Source organism: Triturus cristatus, chromosome 3_2, assembly GCF_964204655.1.
Source record: "Triturus cristatus chromosome 3_2, aTriCri1.1, whole genome shotgun sequence".
NCBI classification, from domain to species: Eukaryota; Metazoa; Chordata; class Amphibia; order Caudata; family Salamandridae; genus Triturus; species Triturus cristatus.
The window spans coordinates 500,396,880-500,413,495 of NC_140584.1; the positions used below are offsets into that span (position 1 = coordinate 500,396,880).

At 50.8% G+C, this 16,616-nt stretch overlaps 1 protein-coding gene across 1 annotated transcript in view; it reads left to right on the plus strand.

The window, feature by feature from the left end:
* The first annotated feature begins 3,163 nt into the window (after nt 1-3,163).
* The window catches only part of CTR9 (CTR9 component of Paf1/RNA polymerase II complex), a 178,270-nt gene continuing 164,817 nt past the window's right edge, over nt 3,164-16,616 (plus strand). Inside the window, exon 1 of the mRNA XM_085648181.1 lies at nt 3,164-3,666. Coding sequence (XP_085504307.1) covers nt 3,622-3,666 — 45 coding nt within the window. The 5' untranslated portion in view covers nt 3,164-3,621. The remainder of the gene's footprint in view (nt 3,667-16,616) is intronic.

A 16,616-nucleotide genomic window follows, 5' to 3' on the forward strand; every position in this document is an offset into this window, starting at 1 on the left:
TTCTTTGTTCTTTTTTTCCCTTCTACGAATGCAATATTTGATTTGTGGAACAACAAATCTACGAGGAGTAAGAAAAAGCTATTTTTTCGGGGGCGTGGCTTGGCGCCAGCCAAGATGGCAGTTAGAGCAAGAGCTCCGCTGCGGCCTTCACACCGCTTGAGATATCCGTGCTCTATCCGGCATAACCGAACCCACAGCTTCGGAGGACGATGCTCAAATCTGTACCGGGTAGGTGACTCCGTGTACCGGAACAGGCGAGGGAGATGGCAGCGGGTCTGAGGGGCCGAAGACTGCGGAAAGCCAAAGGACCGTTCGGCGGGGTCTCGCGCCCCGAGCGGGCCGCACAAAACGAACTGCCAGTGGGCTACGCGACTGAGTGGCAGTGTTCGCCAGCAGAACTCAGCCACAGAAATCCCCCAGCCTGAACACCATCCTCCCCTTGGGCAGGGCAAGAAGGCAGAGAGCGGGGACGCACGGTAGCGAAGAGCTCATGCAATGAGGAATGAGGAAGGAGGCGGTGGAGCCGTGTGGGACCCGGAGGAGAGGCCTTCAATATCGCACAGCGGGCCAAACAACGGGCTCCCCTGGAGAGCGACCAAACGACGATTGGCGGGACCCCCTTGATGGCCAGATCCTGTTCTGCAGGGACCAGTGTGCTCAGTGGGCCATCTGCAAATCGGCAAGTGGCCTGTGGCGGAGCTGCCAACAGTCCGGACATAATTGTGGGAGATTGCTGAGTGGAAGCGTCCCCTGTGCAATGGAGGCAACACTGAAGGAGAGCTTAAGGAGGTGACCCTCAACACCAGGAAGTGGGGCAGGGTAAGGAATCCCCCCCTCCCATATCGACGCATGCATGATGGAGGCAGAAATCTAGGACTGGTCCAACAACCCAGCGTTGCGTCCTGGGATAGGGGGGAGCATCTAGATTAAAGAGGGCTGGGGGAGGCCCTTCCTACCCCCTACACAGAGGTTGAGTAGGCGCATGGAGGCTAGGCCAAGACTGATAACAGAACAGTCGCACACGTACTGGTAGAGGGCACAGAGGCGACAGTAAGGAGAGAAGAGGGTCTACTGGCAAATAAGTTGCTTAGGAGTTGGTCGCCGGGGGTGGACTGAAGAGCCCTGCAACGGATAACGAGCGCAAGTGGAGTGGGAGGCACAGGTAGTGCGAGAGCTGCTCAAGCGCGCGACCTGGGAGGCTGCAAAGCCTGCCACAATGAAACCGAAAGGGGCCCCACCAGTACAATCCAACAATCTGGATAAATAAACGATTCCGCGACAATCGTAATTGGAAGAGGGAGCAAAAAGCGAAAAGGATGGGGCAAGGGAGTCCTCCTTCGGAGCGATAATGGCGGCCATTCAAGTCCTGGGTATGACCTTAGAGACTAAGAAAGACAAAGTCAAGATAGATGCGAACCTGATACAAGCAGATATGAGTCACCACGGCCAAACAAACATTACGGAACTCCAGTCCACCACAAGTAAATTGGTGGAGTGAGTGCAACATAAACAAATGGCCATGAAACTGGAAGATCAAGAGGGAAGGGCCTGCAGGAATAATATAAGAGTGGTGGGGGTTCGGTGAGGGGCGTGGGGCCCGAGTGCGGACATCTTCTTAGAAGACATTATACTAAATCATCTGAAACCAAAAAGACTATCTACCTTCTTCATGGTGGAAAGTGCACATAGGGCCCCAGTCCCTCCGCCAAAGCCCGGGGCACCACCCAGAACAATCATAGCCAGGATCCTCAACTATAGGGATCGGGATGCCATTTTACAAGTGGCGAAGGCACATGGAGACCTACCTTTTGAAATACGATCCTGAGATTCTTCCCTGATTTCACGCTGATGGTGCAACAGCCACGACGCACTTTCAACGGGGTAAAGCGTGCCCTCAGAGAGAAGGGCCTGAAGTACATGATGCTCTTCCCTGCGTAGCTCCGAGTGATCGACAAAGGCAGGTCATGGTACTTCACGTCTCCATCAGAGGTGCAAGACTGGCTGGAGGGAGGGCGACCCCAAAAACAAAACCTGCACGAGACAAGAGACCCGCGAGGAGACTGAAGCCAGAATCCTGGGTCCCCAAGCTGGCAAGGAGAGGCAGAAACTGGGGAGAAGTGGTCCAGAGGCTCACGTTCTGTGAGCCCCACAGTTGGAAAAAAGGGGACAGGAAAGTAATGCGGACATTCGCTATGCCGAAAAGGAAACCGGCAGCAAACGCAGACGGGCGATGGTTCAGGAAGGTACTGGGTGCACGAGGCATTATGAACAGTAGTACAGACTCCTTGTACCTGGCGGACACGTAAGTGATACAGCCGCACAGGGACACAGAACTTGACCAAGCACTGCACTGCAAACTGGAGGACAAGGGCGGGATTGGGGATGCTGAAGGCAACGTCCACCAACCCCAGTGCAAATCAACTGTTTTTTGGGCGACAGGCGCTCTGCAAATTGGGGATGTGGGTACCTACAGTGCAGGGTAGAAGGGTGGGGGGAATTGCCAGGGGGGTTACGTTATATAGTTTGATGTTCTACAGGCTTCAGAAACGATCTAATCCCAAAATGGGTCCTGTTGATAGGATAATTGTCAGTACAGTCTCACAGGGGAGAGGGGAGTCACACTGAGTGGGGGGGGGGGATGGGAGGAACAACCCACAAGTACAACATCTAGATAATGACGCAGCAAGCTAACTGAAGGTGCTATCAGGGAATGTGAATGGGCTAAGCGACAAAATAAAGCGTACTATGGTTTTGCAGTATCTTCACAGTCACCGGATCTGGTGCTTCTTCAGGATAGGCATCTGAAGGGTAACACTCTAATAGCACATGAGGGGTTTACATCCGGCTCTAGAGGTACAGCAATACTAATTAAAAATACGGTACCACTAGTGAAACACCGCACATGGTGTGATCCAATGGGAAGGTATGTCGTGCTATCGGGATCATGGAAGGGTCGGACCGTCAATTCATGCTCGTCATACATACCACCGAGGCTGCATGGGGCAACATTTCCAGAGCTTAGCGAGCTACTACTCGAAATGCCCACTGACATAAAACACTAACGCTTTCAAGTAGTAGCATGCTGTGCAAAGCAAGAGATCATAGACTACATGTTTTAGGCCACGCCCTTCAGTACATAGGTCACGCCTTTGTGAAGTAACCTATATTTAGCTATTCAGGCCACACCCGATTATAGACCAACTTTACGATACTACTGAAAGCTTTCAGTCGGATCAGAAATTCCGCTTGCATTGTGTTTTGGGGATACGGCGCTGACGGTTACGTGCCGCCCTCGAGTACGCGTGAGGGTGCTGGTTGATGAAAATCTCCAGACAGGACTCAGGTGTCTACTAATAAGGCACCCACTCGTGCACCAAAGACGGCTCCTCCAAGATACGCTTGAAACTAACGTAAGCGCTTCACCCCAAAGAAAACATGCCCGAGCTCACAGGTAGCGCTTCCCGTGTGGGCGGGGGCTGCTCCGGAAGTAGTTCCAAGCAGTTGTCTGTGTGTTTGCCAGCCAATCTTGGCCTTGCTGCCGAGCAGCGCGGATCCAGTGGTTGCTGCTCCGAAACCAGGGGACGACCAGCACCCTAATCCGGGGCTCCGCCAGCCGCAGCCATGTCTCGGGGCTCCATCGAGATCCCCCTGCGGGATACTGATGAGGTAATATGGGGGAGCGGGTGGATCGAGGGCAGAGTGGGGGGTGCATGTGCGCTGCAGCGCCCTCTTCCTGCTGTAGATTCGTCGATCCAGCTTCCGGGAGCCAGACAGCTGCTCTGTGAAGTCGAAGGATAGAAACGAAGGGGACTAGGCACATTATTGATCCCTAGTGGCTTCACTGTTTACGAAATCTAGCGCAGCAGGTTGTATCATTCCCGAGAGGAGAGCCTATCGGATTTTTGGTGCGGCGTGGCACTGAATGCCTTCTCTCTCGTAGTGTTTTCAGCGTTATGCTCTGCTGTTTGTCTTTACAGTACATATCCCAGACCACCGAAGTGCCACTTTCTGTAACTAGCACCTTCTACTCCCAGTGAACTTCAATGTAGTTGTAGACTAGCTAGGCTCATATACTCTGATGACTCAAGGGACAGGTCATTTTATTCCTGGGCGTTAAGCATTTTGTAGCACAGAGAGACCCAATGACCGATCACTTAATTTCTTTACACCGCAAATGTATTTCTGTCAACGAACGCTCCCTTTACGTGCCCTATTTGTGGACTCCGGTTTGTGTACTTAAAATGCAGTGTTTTGTATAACTTCGCTAACAATACCACAATACACCAGTAGCCACCACTGCTGGTCAGTAGGCACTGTTGTTTTAATAGAAGAAAGCAGGAGGACTGCTGTGCACTTTTTCATACAGTCTCAACCGTAGCGTTAGTGACCGCAATGTGCAGACTAACACCGGTGGACTTTATGGAAGCAGAGCTATGTTTGTGTTCAAAGTGATATCTGTGAATGACACAGAGGTTAGGCGTACCTGTTAGTATTTTTTTAGTCCCTTACTCATATTGGTTTTCAAAAGTGAATGGGTGTCCAGAGATAGACAGTTTCTATCTGACCAGCTTAATTTAGAGGGGGTACACGTTTTAGGTTAATTTCGATGCCACACCGAGTACAGTATCCAATAATTATGGTCCCAAAAATACCAAAATAATTTAACTGTAATAATGTTCCTTATGATACATGGGATTCTCTAATCAATGTATTAAAACTTGGCACATTCTTTTTGATCGGCGATTTGGGATGTACCGAGTAGCCGATTACAAGAAATTGCATCAGAACACAAGTGTAATAACTTGTTACAGCTATGTTCTGACAACACAACACATGCTTGCTGAACCAAAGCAGGTCGGGTCACGGAGCATAATTAAAGCTGTTATTTAAAGAACGAAAACAAAACTTTATTTTTTCTCTTTCTTCTGCTGTGTTTTTGTGGCTGTACACTGGCAAGAAGAAAGGAGATGTTTATGGCAGCAAGTTTATTTTTTGCGCTCCTTGTCTAATTATAGAAAAGTTAGAATCTTTCTACAAGTTTTTACTGCACTTTTTTTTATTTAAAAAAACAAAAAAACTACCGTGCATTAAATTGCTTCTAATGTATTTTTGCAACAAACATCGAACAGCTTTTTTGTTGTTTAATTTTGGACTAGAGATTCTATTTTTATTGTTCATGTTTGCAAAAATGCTCTCTCTTTCATATAAAAGAGCTACGAACAATGGATTGTCGGGAAGGTGATGGTGTGACCATGTATTATAAGGAATAAAGTACCCTTTGCTGTTCACGATAAGGGCACTGCAAGTCACCCTGGAGTTCCATAACCTTATAAGGGAACTTGACCGCCTGTCTCATTCCTCTATATGGTCATGGAATTCCTGATAATGTATGACAAGTAGGGGTGGGTAGTAAACTCCGCTCCACCGGTGAAGTTTTGCCCGCTCAACCTGGAGCATGGCGTTCTGGGTAAAATCTCAGCAAACTGCTGCATGGCGGAGTTTTGCTTGCATGCTGCTCACCAACGTTAAGTTGGCGAGTGAGAAAAATTGAGCACTGGTACGAGTCCTGGCACGATTACTCAACGCAGGTGATCGTGGCAGGCGGCTACTGTTTGCGTTGAGAAAGCTGCCACTCGAGTTGAAAATCTACTCGAGGGGCAGAAAGAAGCAGCACCCTCTGGTGCGGCGCAGGGTACTGTTTGCGCTGATTTTACAATGTGGAACAAGCTCCCTTTGCTGAAAATCAGCGCGAGTGGCACAACGTCTTGAAATTCCGTAGTTCTCGAAGCCTCGTGGAGTTTTTATGTACCTCTGCGGAGTAAAACTGTGAGTTCCGCCCACCCCTAATGACAAAGGGTACTTTTATCCCACATATAACAATAATCTGAATATGTATTTTGAAACAGTTGTGCTACTCTTACCCTGCTTTCCAAGTTGTTGCATTTGTAACATTATTAATTTGGTTTGGGCAAACTTGTTTGTATAGGACACTTTTCCTTGTTAAGCTCCAGCACATTTATTAAGTATGGTTTGTACATGCATAAAATAATAGCACTGTTGATTAATTAAGCAAATACACTGGATTTCCAATTTGGGAACCTACAGAAATCGTTTGCTAAAAAAGTTTTCATGTGTTATTGTTTTTAAAATGAAGTTCCTACCGTTGTCTTTCCCGATAACTGTAGTTTAATTCTCACCATATAACTGTTTCAATGAGATTTGGAAAACTTTTGCAAACCCTTCTATACGCTTGTGAGAAATCCAACGGAGTCTCAGGAGGAGTATGTGCCAAGAACTTTTATACTTGCTATTACAAAGCTCCAACAATAACCTGGTCAGACGGGAACCACGTTCTCTTGTTTACTCTGAAAGTGCAAATCTGTTCCTCGTTCTGGTAAACCAGAGACTGGATATGGTGACTAGACACCAACTATAACAATAACAATTTAATTATTAAACTCCCCTGAAAAGAGTGATAGAGTTAAAATGAAAGAAAGCTGCATCTGTTAAAGGTAACAAAATTCCAACTTTAACCGGAAAAAGTATTTCTTGAATAAAAATTTCTTTAACCATTTACTACTCATTTTAATTAGGTTAGACAATTTTGCCACCAAAAATCTTTTAACCAAACTGTCTTAAAGATTCTTGGCTAATTCAGTCATCTGCTTTGGTGTGAATCTGTAATTTGTGTGTTTATCCAATTTTCAAGACTCTCATGTTTTCACTTTTGTCTACACCAAGACACGCAGCCCTAGGGTGGCAGAAATTGTGCTGCTGCCCTGAGGGACCCTCTTTAGTTCCTCAGGTCCTAGGTACCAGGGTATCATTTACTAGGATTTACAGGGGGTGCTAAAAATTCTGTCAACAGGGGGAACAATTGAACCTTTTTAGGGAAAGAACACTGGTACTGGGGACCTGGTTAGAAGGAACCCAGGACACTTAAGTCAAAGTTGCATCAAATACTAGGCAACACAATGTGGAGAGTGGGGTACTGCAACAAAAACCCTGTTTCCTGCAGTAGGGTTTCAACCTCCACTGGAGGCACAAACGTTCCTTGATATAAATATGAGTGCAGGATTTTTCACAACACTCATGATGTCTGAGCTCAAATGCAATTCTTTCATAAAACAACTTGGGTGTGGTCAAACTTGTTTTTTGAAGCAACCTGTCCTCCTTGACATCTTTACTTCATTACTTCCATTTAAGACTCTTGTATTGGCAACTGTTTTATGTTTTCGGTACCAGGCAAGAGTCACATCTCTGAAAGTCTTTTGTCATGGAGAGTTCTGTGGTAGCTCAACTCTGGCTATTCTCAAATATTAATAACTTGGATTCACCCAGTACCCAGCCCCCTCAGTATGTTGGCTTTTTCTTGACTTCTGCAACAGTTTGTGAATTTGGCTCTATTTAACTCTCAGCTTCTTTATATTGACTGTGGAGTTACTTATGGCTCTACCTTTTTTCCCTTGCACTTCTCTCAATATCCCCTTGCACTTCTATCTTGCTGTCCCTGAATCCTCATACCACCAGTTTGCCAAGTCGTAAGTGCCCCACAGCAAAGCTCATTCTTCTATTAAAAGAGAAGGGGAAGGTGAGACGCCATCAAAAGTAACCCTCCTAAATTCATTTAAGCGAGGAATCTCTATGGACTGTCTATGGGAGATTGTTAAGATACCTCTAATAATCAGAGCAGCTGAGCCAACGAGGAGGGCTGGCCATATCACAGTTGAAGACAAGTGCAGTTTGATAGCTGCTAGTGACGATTGTGATCCACATTTCTTCCACTACGCACTGCCTCCCTGGCCACCCAATCCCATAGCACAACTATTCCACCTAGGATGTTATAACAAATCTGGTATTCATGGACATTGGCATTTGACCACAAGAGTAAACATCCCTTCCTTCTTAACCTATGTCCTCCCTGTAAGCCCCAATCAAAGAGAGGTTATAAAGGCAGATTGTCACCTACATAAGAAGAAAGTCTTGTTTACGAAAAACCAGAGTGAAGATGAAACCCTACATACACTGCTAATCCTAACTGCAATATGGTTTGAATTTATGGGCTCCTGGGCATTTAAAAAATCTGTACTGTGACATGTACATTCCAAGATATGTATGAGTTTTCCTTGCCCAGTGGCCCAACCCCCCCTAAATGCCACCAGCCCTCTGCTTTGTGAAGGCACCAGAAAACCCTCCTCTCACCGGTAAAAGAAAACCAATTACAGGCTCATTTTGTATTGACTTGCGATAAATCCTGACTATAATGTGCTAGGATTCCAGGACCCCCAAGGCAACAGAGAAGTGTTTTCACCCTGTGCTGCATTTCGTGCTGTTTTTAAAACCTACTGAATACATGGTTATAGCATTAATTTTGGGTGCCGCTCGTAGGCACTGTCACTGTTCTGCATTCACTGGTGCTGCCACGGAGGTCCTGATCAGCGCTCACGGAGGAAAACGACATTTTTAAACTGCTTTTTAATTTCCGGGACTGCGAGGACCAGGGCGCCTTGCGGATCACTCACCTGTTGCACCTGGTTCCTCTTCCCGCCTCCTCCCTGCCAAGTACTTAACGCCTCGCGGCCCCCGCTTCGCGGGAGCCGCTCGTAGGCTCTGTTACTGTTCTGCATTCACTGGTGCTGCCACGGAGGTCCTGATCAGCGCTCACGGAGGAAAACGACATTTTTAAACTGCTTTTTAATTTCCGGGACTGCGAGGACCAGGGCGCCTTGCGGATCACTCACCTGTTGCACCTGGTTCCTCTTCCCGCCTCCTCCTTCCTATTTTAGCAACACCCAGTCTTGCGTGAGCGGGACGCGTGCGGGGCGCAGACCGGGGCGAAGCCCGGGCAAAGGGCGGGCCCGTTTAAGCACGGTCAAGTCCGGACCGGGCCCCCCCTCTTTGTTCTGTACCTCGCTGCTGCCGTGTCGCTAGCCGCCTGTCATCATGGATACTCGAAGTAAACCTTCAAAAGTACAACCTATGGTTGCTGGTACTTTGGACAGTTTCATTATCAGGGCAAACTCCGTTGTAGAAAGCGAACTGAATATGTTAGAAAGGCGCCTCTCTGATGGGATTACTAGTACTAGGAGGTCTTCTTTGGGTTTATTAGCATCTGTCAGGTCCCCTTCTAATTTAGATGATTGAAATACAGCACTTATGGATAGCATCGACCAAACAATTGATTCAGTTCTCCAAGATATCAGGTCTAGTACTTCCTCACGTAGAGACACACTCCAACCTATCCCTGAGTGTACACTTCCTTCTATGCTTGAAACATCATTTAACCCAAAGAGTAATCCTAGGTCGAGTTGTGTTCAACCGTTACATCAGGGTGCAGTCCCCAAAAGAAAACAAGAGGGGAACTCTAAACGTGGGAAAAAAGCGAGAATGGACTGCTCTCATACTAATGTTTTAAACATACTACCTGCAACGGTTAACAGTCCAGCTATAGATACTAGGGTGACATCTAATTTATCCTCAGTGATAATTTCTTCCCAATCCGAGCCTCTGTTGCCTGTCTTAAACTTGGGAGAAGGGTCTGAAGGGGGGAATGTTAATCTCACAAATATTTTAAATAATGTTCTTAGGGGATTTTTTACCCCTTTGATGGCTAGGTTTGATACTATTGATGTAAGATTAAAAGAAATAGAAAGGGTTATAGCAGCTACAGCTAATCCCCTGGGGAGTAGAGCTAAAAACCACAATGTATGCGTGAAGAATACGGGTGACTCTTACCTCCCTTCTTCTTTTAAACCAGTAGTTACGACAAACCTTTCTGCCAGAACTGAACCTATTCCATCTAGATTATTACCATCTACACCTAACCTTCCTCCCACTTCCACTTCTATCCCTTTACCTGCTCAAAGCCAACCATTTACTTCGTCAAGGAGTCCTATTCAAGTACCCAAACCAATCCAAATAGAAGTAGGGGGAACTTTTAGGGATTCAGGTGATTGTATTCATAAAGAAGTGGCTAGCGTAAGATGGAAAAATGTAATTAATCTTCCTCCTGAAGCATAGCCCTAGGTTATAATTTTGAGTTGTGTACCAGAGCTCGTTGATCCCGCCTCAGAAAGCTATGCCCCTCTTAAAAACAAAGTGACTAGTTGGCTAAATACGTATAGGCCTCTCCCCCCAAACATAAGTTCTGAGGTTCTAATGGTCAGGAGGGTTCCATGGGTAGGAAGCACTATTAAGAAAATTAAGGGTGATTGTATTTTGGTGAATTTTAGTAACCCCCAGATTGCACCATATATTTGTAATTGGCTGGGTAATATTGGAGCTACCTCTATTAAATCCCTCCCACTCTCCTTTTTCTATCCTCCATCAAATATTCTTACCCAGTCCGAGAATCCTGAAAATTGGATTAGGGTTGGATCTAGTTCAACTAGAGGAAGACAAAGGCACATTCGTTTTGATGTGCCTATTCGAGGTGATTACTTGTGTAACAATAGGTATGCCTGTCTTGAAGAGGTTGACTGACTGAGTCAAGAGGATGGTATTTCCAATCCCCCTATTGAGGTTGTGTTTCCTCCCGAGCCAGAGTCTCCCCGTTTCATCCTTCCAGATACCCTCCCCACCATTGTGATGAATTCTAGTGAACCCCTTGTACGTAAAAATTTTGACGCTATCACAAATCCTTTATCTATTTACAAAATTCTTTCGTGGAACATAGCTGGTCTTGCTAATAAGCTTACTTGCCCGGTTTGGGGCTCTTTTATAGACCTCCACCACATATGCTGTTTCCAAGAAACATGGGCAAGGCAAGAATACCATCGTTTGGGGTTTGCTTCTTTCTCTATTCCAGCCATATGGGGAGGCAAAGGTCGTCCTTCAGGAGGTTTAACCATCTGGGTTGCTACCCATTTGGGCTGTAGTGCCACGATTCTAGAAACTGGGTCTGAGGATGTTCTTTGCTTGTTATTGGATTGGCGGACAGGCATTAAGCTTGCGGTGATTAATTTGTATTCCAGACCCGTGAATCCATGTGTGGAATCTGGGGTCATTGATGTTCTATCAAATGTTCTAACTAAGATCCCTGAGGGCACAATGTTTGTTATTGCTGGTGATCTTCATTCTCACTTCGAACCACTCCAGGGGCTGGTGGACCAAACAAATCAAGAGGAGGATGAAATCTGGCATATCCCACAGGTGGTTGGCCCAATGGTTAGGACTTGGGCCCCCCTGGCCGTTCAAATCACCTCCCTTATGATGGCCCATTCGATTAGGGCCTGCAATGGTCGAACACTCTCGGACAATCCCTCAAGGCCTACATATAATAAGCCAGGAAGGGAGGCTAGACTTGATTATATCTTTGTTCAGTGCAGGGAGTGGAACAGAGTATCTGACTTTGAGGTTTTATCCAGGGGGGAGAGTGACCATAATCCCCTGATATTGGATGTTTCTTTACTAGGTCTGTGCCCTGGTGATTCCCTGCCATCACTTAAATCTTTGGCACCGAATAGAGCTACTTTGACAAATAACAAACGTAAAGTCAAATGGGCTAAACTGGCCGGTAATCAAGGGGAACTATCCCAACTATATGCCAGGGTTGGCCCAGTACTGGACAAAGTACTTATTCTTATGGAGCAGTATTTTTTGCCTGATTTTTATGGGAAAATGGCTGCTGTTAATAAAGAATTATTCACCAGCTTAGCTGATATATTCAATCCTATCGCCCCCTGCTCGAAAAGGATATGCAGACGGTACCAATGGTATAACAGGGCTTGTAGATCGGTTAAGAGTGATTTGTTGGATGCATTAAAAAAGAAAGCTAGTAGGGATGTCATCCAACACAAGAGACGAATTTATCGGAACTTAATACATTATGCCAAGCTTGAGGAGGGGGCGTGGCTTACCACGCGATGCGGATGGAGGTGCCCGGGTAGAGCTCCCGCCTGAGCCTCCCTGCCCCGGGTCGTTTCTCCGCCAAAACTTATACTGAACAGCCCGCTGCTGCCGGCGGACCTGCCCCGGGACCTGCTGCCTGCCCTGGCTGACTTTGGGGCGAATCGGACGTGGGACTCTGCACCGACCCCGAGGGCGTGACTGAGGCCGCCCTGGTGGCGGCGACGACTCCGGGGACACTGCCTACGTGAGTCCGCGGCTTCGGACGGACCCCTGGGCCTTGAGTGGCGGCCTGCGGGAGAGTCATCGCGGCGACGCGCGGAGGCCCGCGACCCTCGCGGAGGGGCCCCCCCGCGCGACCGGAGGCGCCTGCGGACCCCCACGGCGAACTAGCTGGAAGCGGTGCCGGACTGGGGACGGCCTGGGGCAAACACGTGGACGGACCCCGCAGCGCCTGGCCTACAAGTGAGCTGCTCAGCTGGGGCCCTGAGAGCGGCGGGATGGAACCGGAGAGACGACGATGCCTGGCCGCTGCCGCACGTGGGTAGATGCCCTCCGGCCGCTGCCGGGATTGGATGGCCTTCTGGAGGGGCGAGATACCCCAGCGGCGATAGGGATCCCAGGACGCACGAGGGGACACTGAGGCTTCCCCCTCCCCCCGCTCTGACCTGATTTCTTCTGAGCTGGGACTGCCTTCTCCCCCCTCCCGTTCTTTGCATGCACGACGTTGGGCACTGAGGACGGACTCGCTCCGGACAGGGGCTACACCGCTGCTGCGCATAGCTGCCCACACCGCCGCTGCCTGCCGGCGCCGAGGGAGCTGCTGGGGCGCCTGGCTGGACCCCATGGACCCGCGAAACGCAACCCCTGCGCCCCCGGACACTGCGGAGGAGAGCGCGAACGCGGGGTGGACGTGACCATACCCATTGGAGGGAGCCCTCTGTCGTCCGTCTAGCTGCTGGTGGGCCCTTCACTGCTTGGAGCCTCTGGACCCGCGACGACCGGAGCGCATTGCGCGGGGACCGGTGGCTTGGAACAGCGGAACCCGGCGCTGCACTGGGATAGATGTGCGAGCCGCCCCTTTCCCTGGAGGTGATCCACAGCTCGCACCGACAGCCTCGACGCCACAGGGGTGGTTTGACACGCACGACGGGCCTCTACCCCCCTGCGGCAGGAGAGCCTACCTTGCAAGCGCCGCCAGCCCCATGCCTGGAGGGGTGCGAACGCGCACCGGATCGGGGACTGCACCGGCGAGGGGAAAACAAGCGAAAACAGCGTCCAAGATGGATACCGAGCAGGTGGCGTCGAAGCTGGACAGCGTCCTGGCAGCCATGGAACGGATGGAAGAATCCCTCCAGCAGACACGCACCTCCCTGGAAACCAGAATCGATGGCGTGGCGATAGACTTAACCCACCTCCGGGCCGATCATAAGAAGCTGCAAGCTCGCACTAAGACGCTGGAGGACACAATGGCAGTCATCGAACCAAAGGCGGCGCAGACAGACAAAAACGTGCAAGATCTCCTGCACAGAGGGGAATTCTTGGAAGACCGAGCCGAGGACGCGGAGGGACGGGCACAACGGAACAACATCCGCCTAGTAGGCATTCCAGAGAAATGGGAAGGAGCGGATCCGGCTCGCAGGGTAGAGGAATGGCTAAGAAACTTGCTGCTGGAAAGCGCGCTCTCCCCCTACTTCGTGGTGGAGAGAGCCCACTGAGTACCCACGAGACCGCTCCCCCCCTGGCTCTAATCCTAGACCGTTTCTCCTTCGGGTTCTCAACTATAGGGACCGAGATGCCATACTGCGCGAAGCCAGGAACCTAGGGGAAATCACCATAGACAACGCCGCGGTGATGTTCTTTCCGGACTACACGGTGCGAGTACAGAGGCAGAGGCATTCTTTCCTGGCAGTAAAAAGACGACTGCGCGAAGCAGACCTTAAGTACTCGCTACTTTTCCCTGCCTAACTGAGAGTGGTAGCGCGAGACAAGACGCATTTCTTCACGACCCCGGAGGAAGCGGATGCCTGGCTGGATGGAGGAATGCCCGAAGCGCCGCGGAGAACGCCGGGAACTACCACCGCAGAGCGGGCCCGAGGATCACAGCGCCGACGCCGCCGTAGGCCGCCCACGCCACCGCTGGTCGGAGAAACGATGGTTCACTCCCCACCGGCGGACCTCATTCAGCAAGAACAGCGCGATGCCCTGCGCAAGGTGGCGGCAATCAGCAATTCCCCGGCGCCGTCACTCCATCCGGGCGCTAGCCCGGCTGTGTCCTCCACGGATGATGAGGCGATCTATGGCATCCCGGATACCCAGAGCTCTGGGGGACCCCCGGAGGTCACGCCGCAAACGGTGGATCTTTTTGGCTGATGGCAACCCGGTAGCGGACAGCCACCTGCCGCATGGCGCCGACCTACCTGGGTTCCTGCTTCGCTGCCCCGCCCTCCAATGGACCTGCCTCGGGCCTACCTGCGCCCACACCATCGCTGCTCAGGGGGACTCGAGCACAGACCTAGACACTGTAAGTACATTTTCTAATCATAGATTCGTGACTCATTCACCCACATCGCAGATCCGCGCATGTGCCCCGCGGTGCTCTCCTGCCGGTGCACTGCCACATGAACTACTTGGAGAGAGGCATGCACCCCCCCCCCCCCTGGCACCCTTGCCCGCACTTGACTGACATCTGGGTGCACAGCTGCTGCGGCACTGAGCGGCAGACACTAGGCGTCCGCCGGACGGCAGCGGCTTCCGCACCTCACCCGGGGGCGATGCCGGGCTCTTCCAGGACTACACTGTTTTGTTTACTGATACAATCTCAACCACAAGATCCCCCTAAGACTGTATAGTTTGCGTGCTCATTTGAGTGTTTGGACGGCGAACCGTTGCGCAGCCGACCTTTTGGTATTTTTGACTTTGTTGCCATGTTGAGGCTCTATGTTTTCCCTTTCTTCCCTATCCCCCTGCCTTGCTGGAGATCATGGCGCCGCGTACACGGCGCTAATCCTACCCACACACTGGGAGCGGACTGCTGGAGCTGGGGGGCCATTGGACTGGGGGCCGATCCTTGGGGGGAGCGGGAGGCGCACGCACACACAACTACTATGGCTAATGTCCAAATATGCACCTGGAACATCAGGGGAATGCAGACACCGGCTAGACGATATCATATCTACTCATACCTAAAGCGACATAAAATTAACATAGCACTGCTCCAAGAAACTCACTTGAACGGAGCTGAGGTGCTGGCGCTGCACCGCAGATGGCGAGGGCAACTGTATGCCACGGACTACTCCTCATACGCTCGCGGAACACTGATATGGATCCGTCCTGGCACTCCCTGGGAAGCCACAGAGGTCGTAGTGGATCGGGAGGGCAGATATGCCGCTGCGCAGGGCAGGCTGGATGGCCAGCATATTGCACTAGTGTCCCTCTACTCCCCCAACATCGATCAGGGCAGCTTCCTGGCGTGGCTCTCTGCGACCATGGCACCTTGGCATGCAACCTCGTGGATAGTGGGGGGGTGACTATAATTGCACTCTAGACATAACACTGGATCGCTCCTCCCCACCCCCAGCTAACGCCTCTACACGGGGAGCCACGAAAGCATTACTGGAGTGGGCCGCGCGGTGGGATCTTCATGACGTTTGGCGAACACGCAACCCGGGGACGCGGGCATATTCCTACTACTCTGGCGCTCACGACTTATATGTTCGCCTGGACCGGTTCATGGCATCCACTGACCTCCTACCCCACGTGACAGACACGCACTACATGGGCCGCACGCACTCGGACCACAACCCACACTTCATGTCCATCACCTGGGCCCGCCCGCACCCTCCTGTGCCCACATGGCGTCTGCAGCCTGCGCTGCTACTAGACGCGGCTTTCCGCGATTCCTTGCGCGCGCCGCGCAGTATTTTGAGGAGAACACAGGTACGGCATCCACGCCACAGGTGGAGTGGGATGCCTTCAAGGTAGTGCTCTGGGGACACTGTTTGCATACACAAGGCCATGTGAGACACCAACTGGAGAGGGACCTAACTAGGCTAGAGTCTGACTTACTCACAAGAGAGCAGGGGGCTATGGATGGCGACGAGGGCCCGCTACACGACGCCCACACGGAACATGCGCGCCTATTAGAGCGCCTCCGAAATGTCAACTATGCTGCGCACTCGGCGAGAACGCATCACCTCGGCGATAGACCTGGCAAACCTTTAGCGTGGCTGATCTCTCAGGAGGCCCGCTCGGCCCCGGTGGCGGCCATGCGGACGGAGGGGGGGGACCTAGTATACACGCAACTTAGCATACACGACGCCTTTACCGCCCACTATGACGCATTGTATCTCTCCCGCCTATCAGTCCCTCATCCTGATATAGCTGGTTATCTCCCCCCCCTTGCAATTGCCACAACTGACTATTGCGCAACAGGACGAGTTGGGAGCCCTGCTCGCGTCGGACGAGCTCCGAGAAACCATCTTTAATCTGTCAAATGGCAAAGCCCCGGGCCCGGACGGGCTACCGGCTGAGCTTTACAAGGCCGGCTCGGACATCCTCGTTCCGGAACTACTGAGAATGTATAATGCGGCAGCGGAAGCCGCCACTTTACCCCCGACGCTAAATGAGGCCACGCTGGTCTCTATTCTTAAACCTGGCAAGGATGGCACACAGATGGGCTCCTACCGCCCGCTGGCGTTGCTAAACACGGATTACAAGATCCTGGCTTCTACATTAGCCAGGAGACTGGCCCCTCATGTACCCACCCT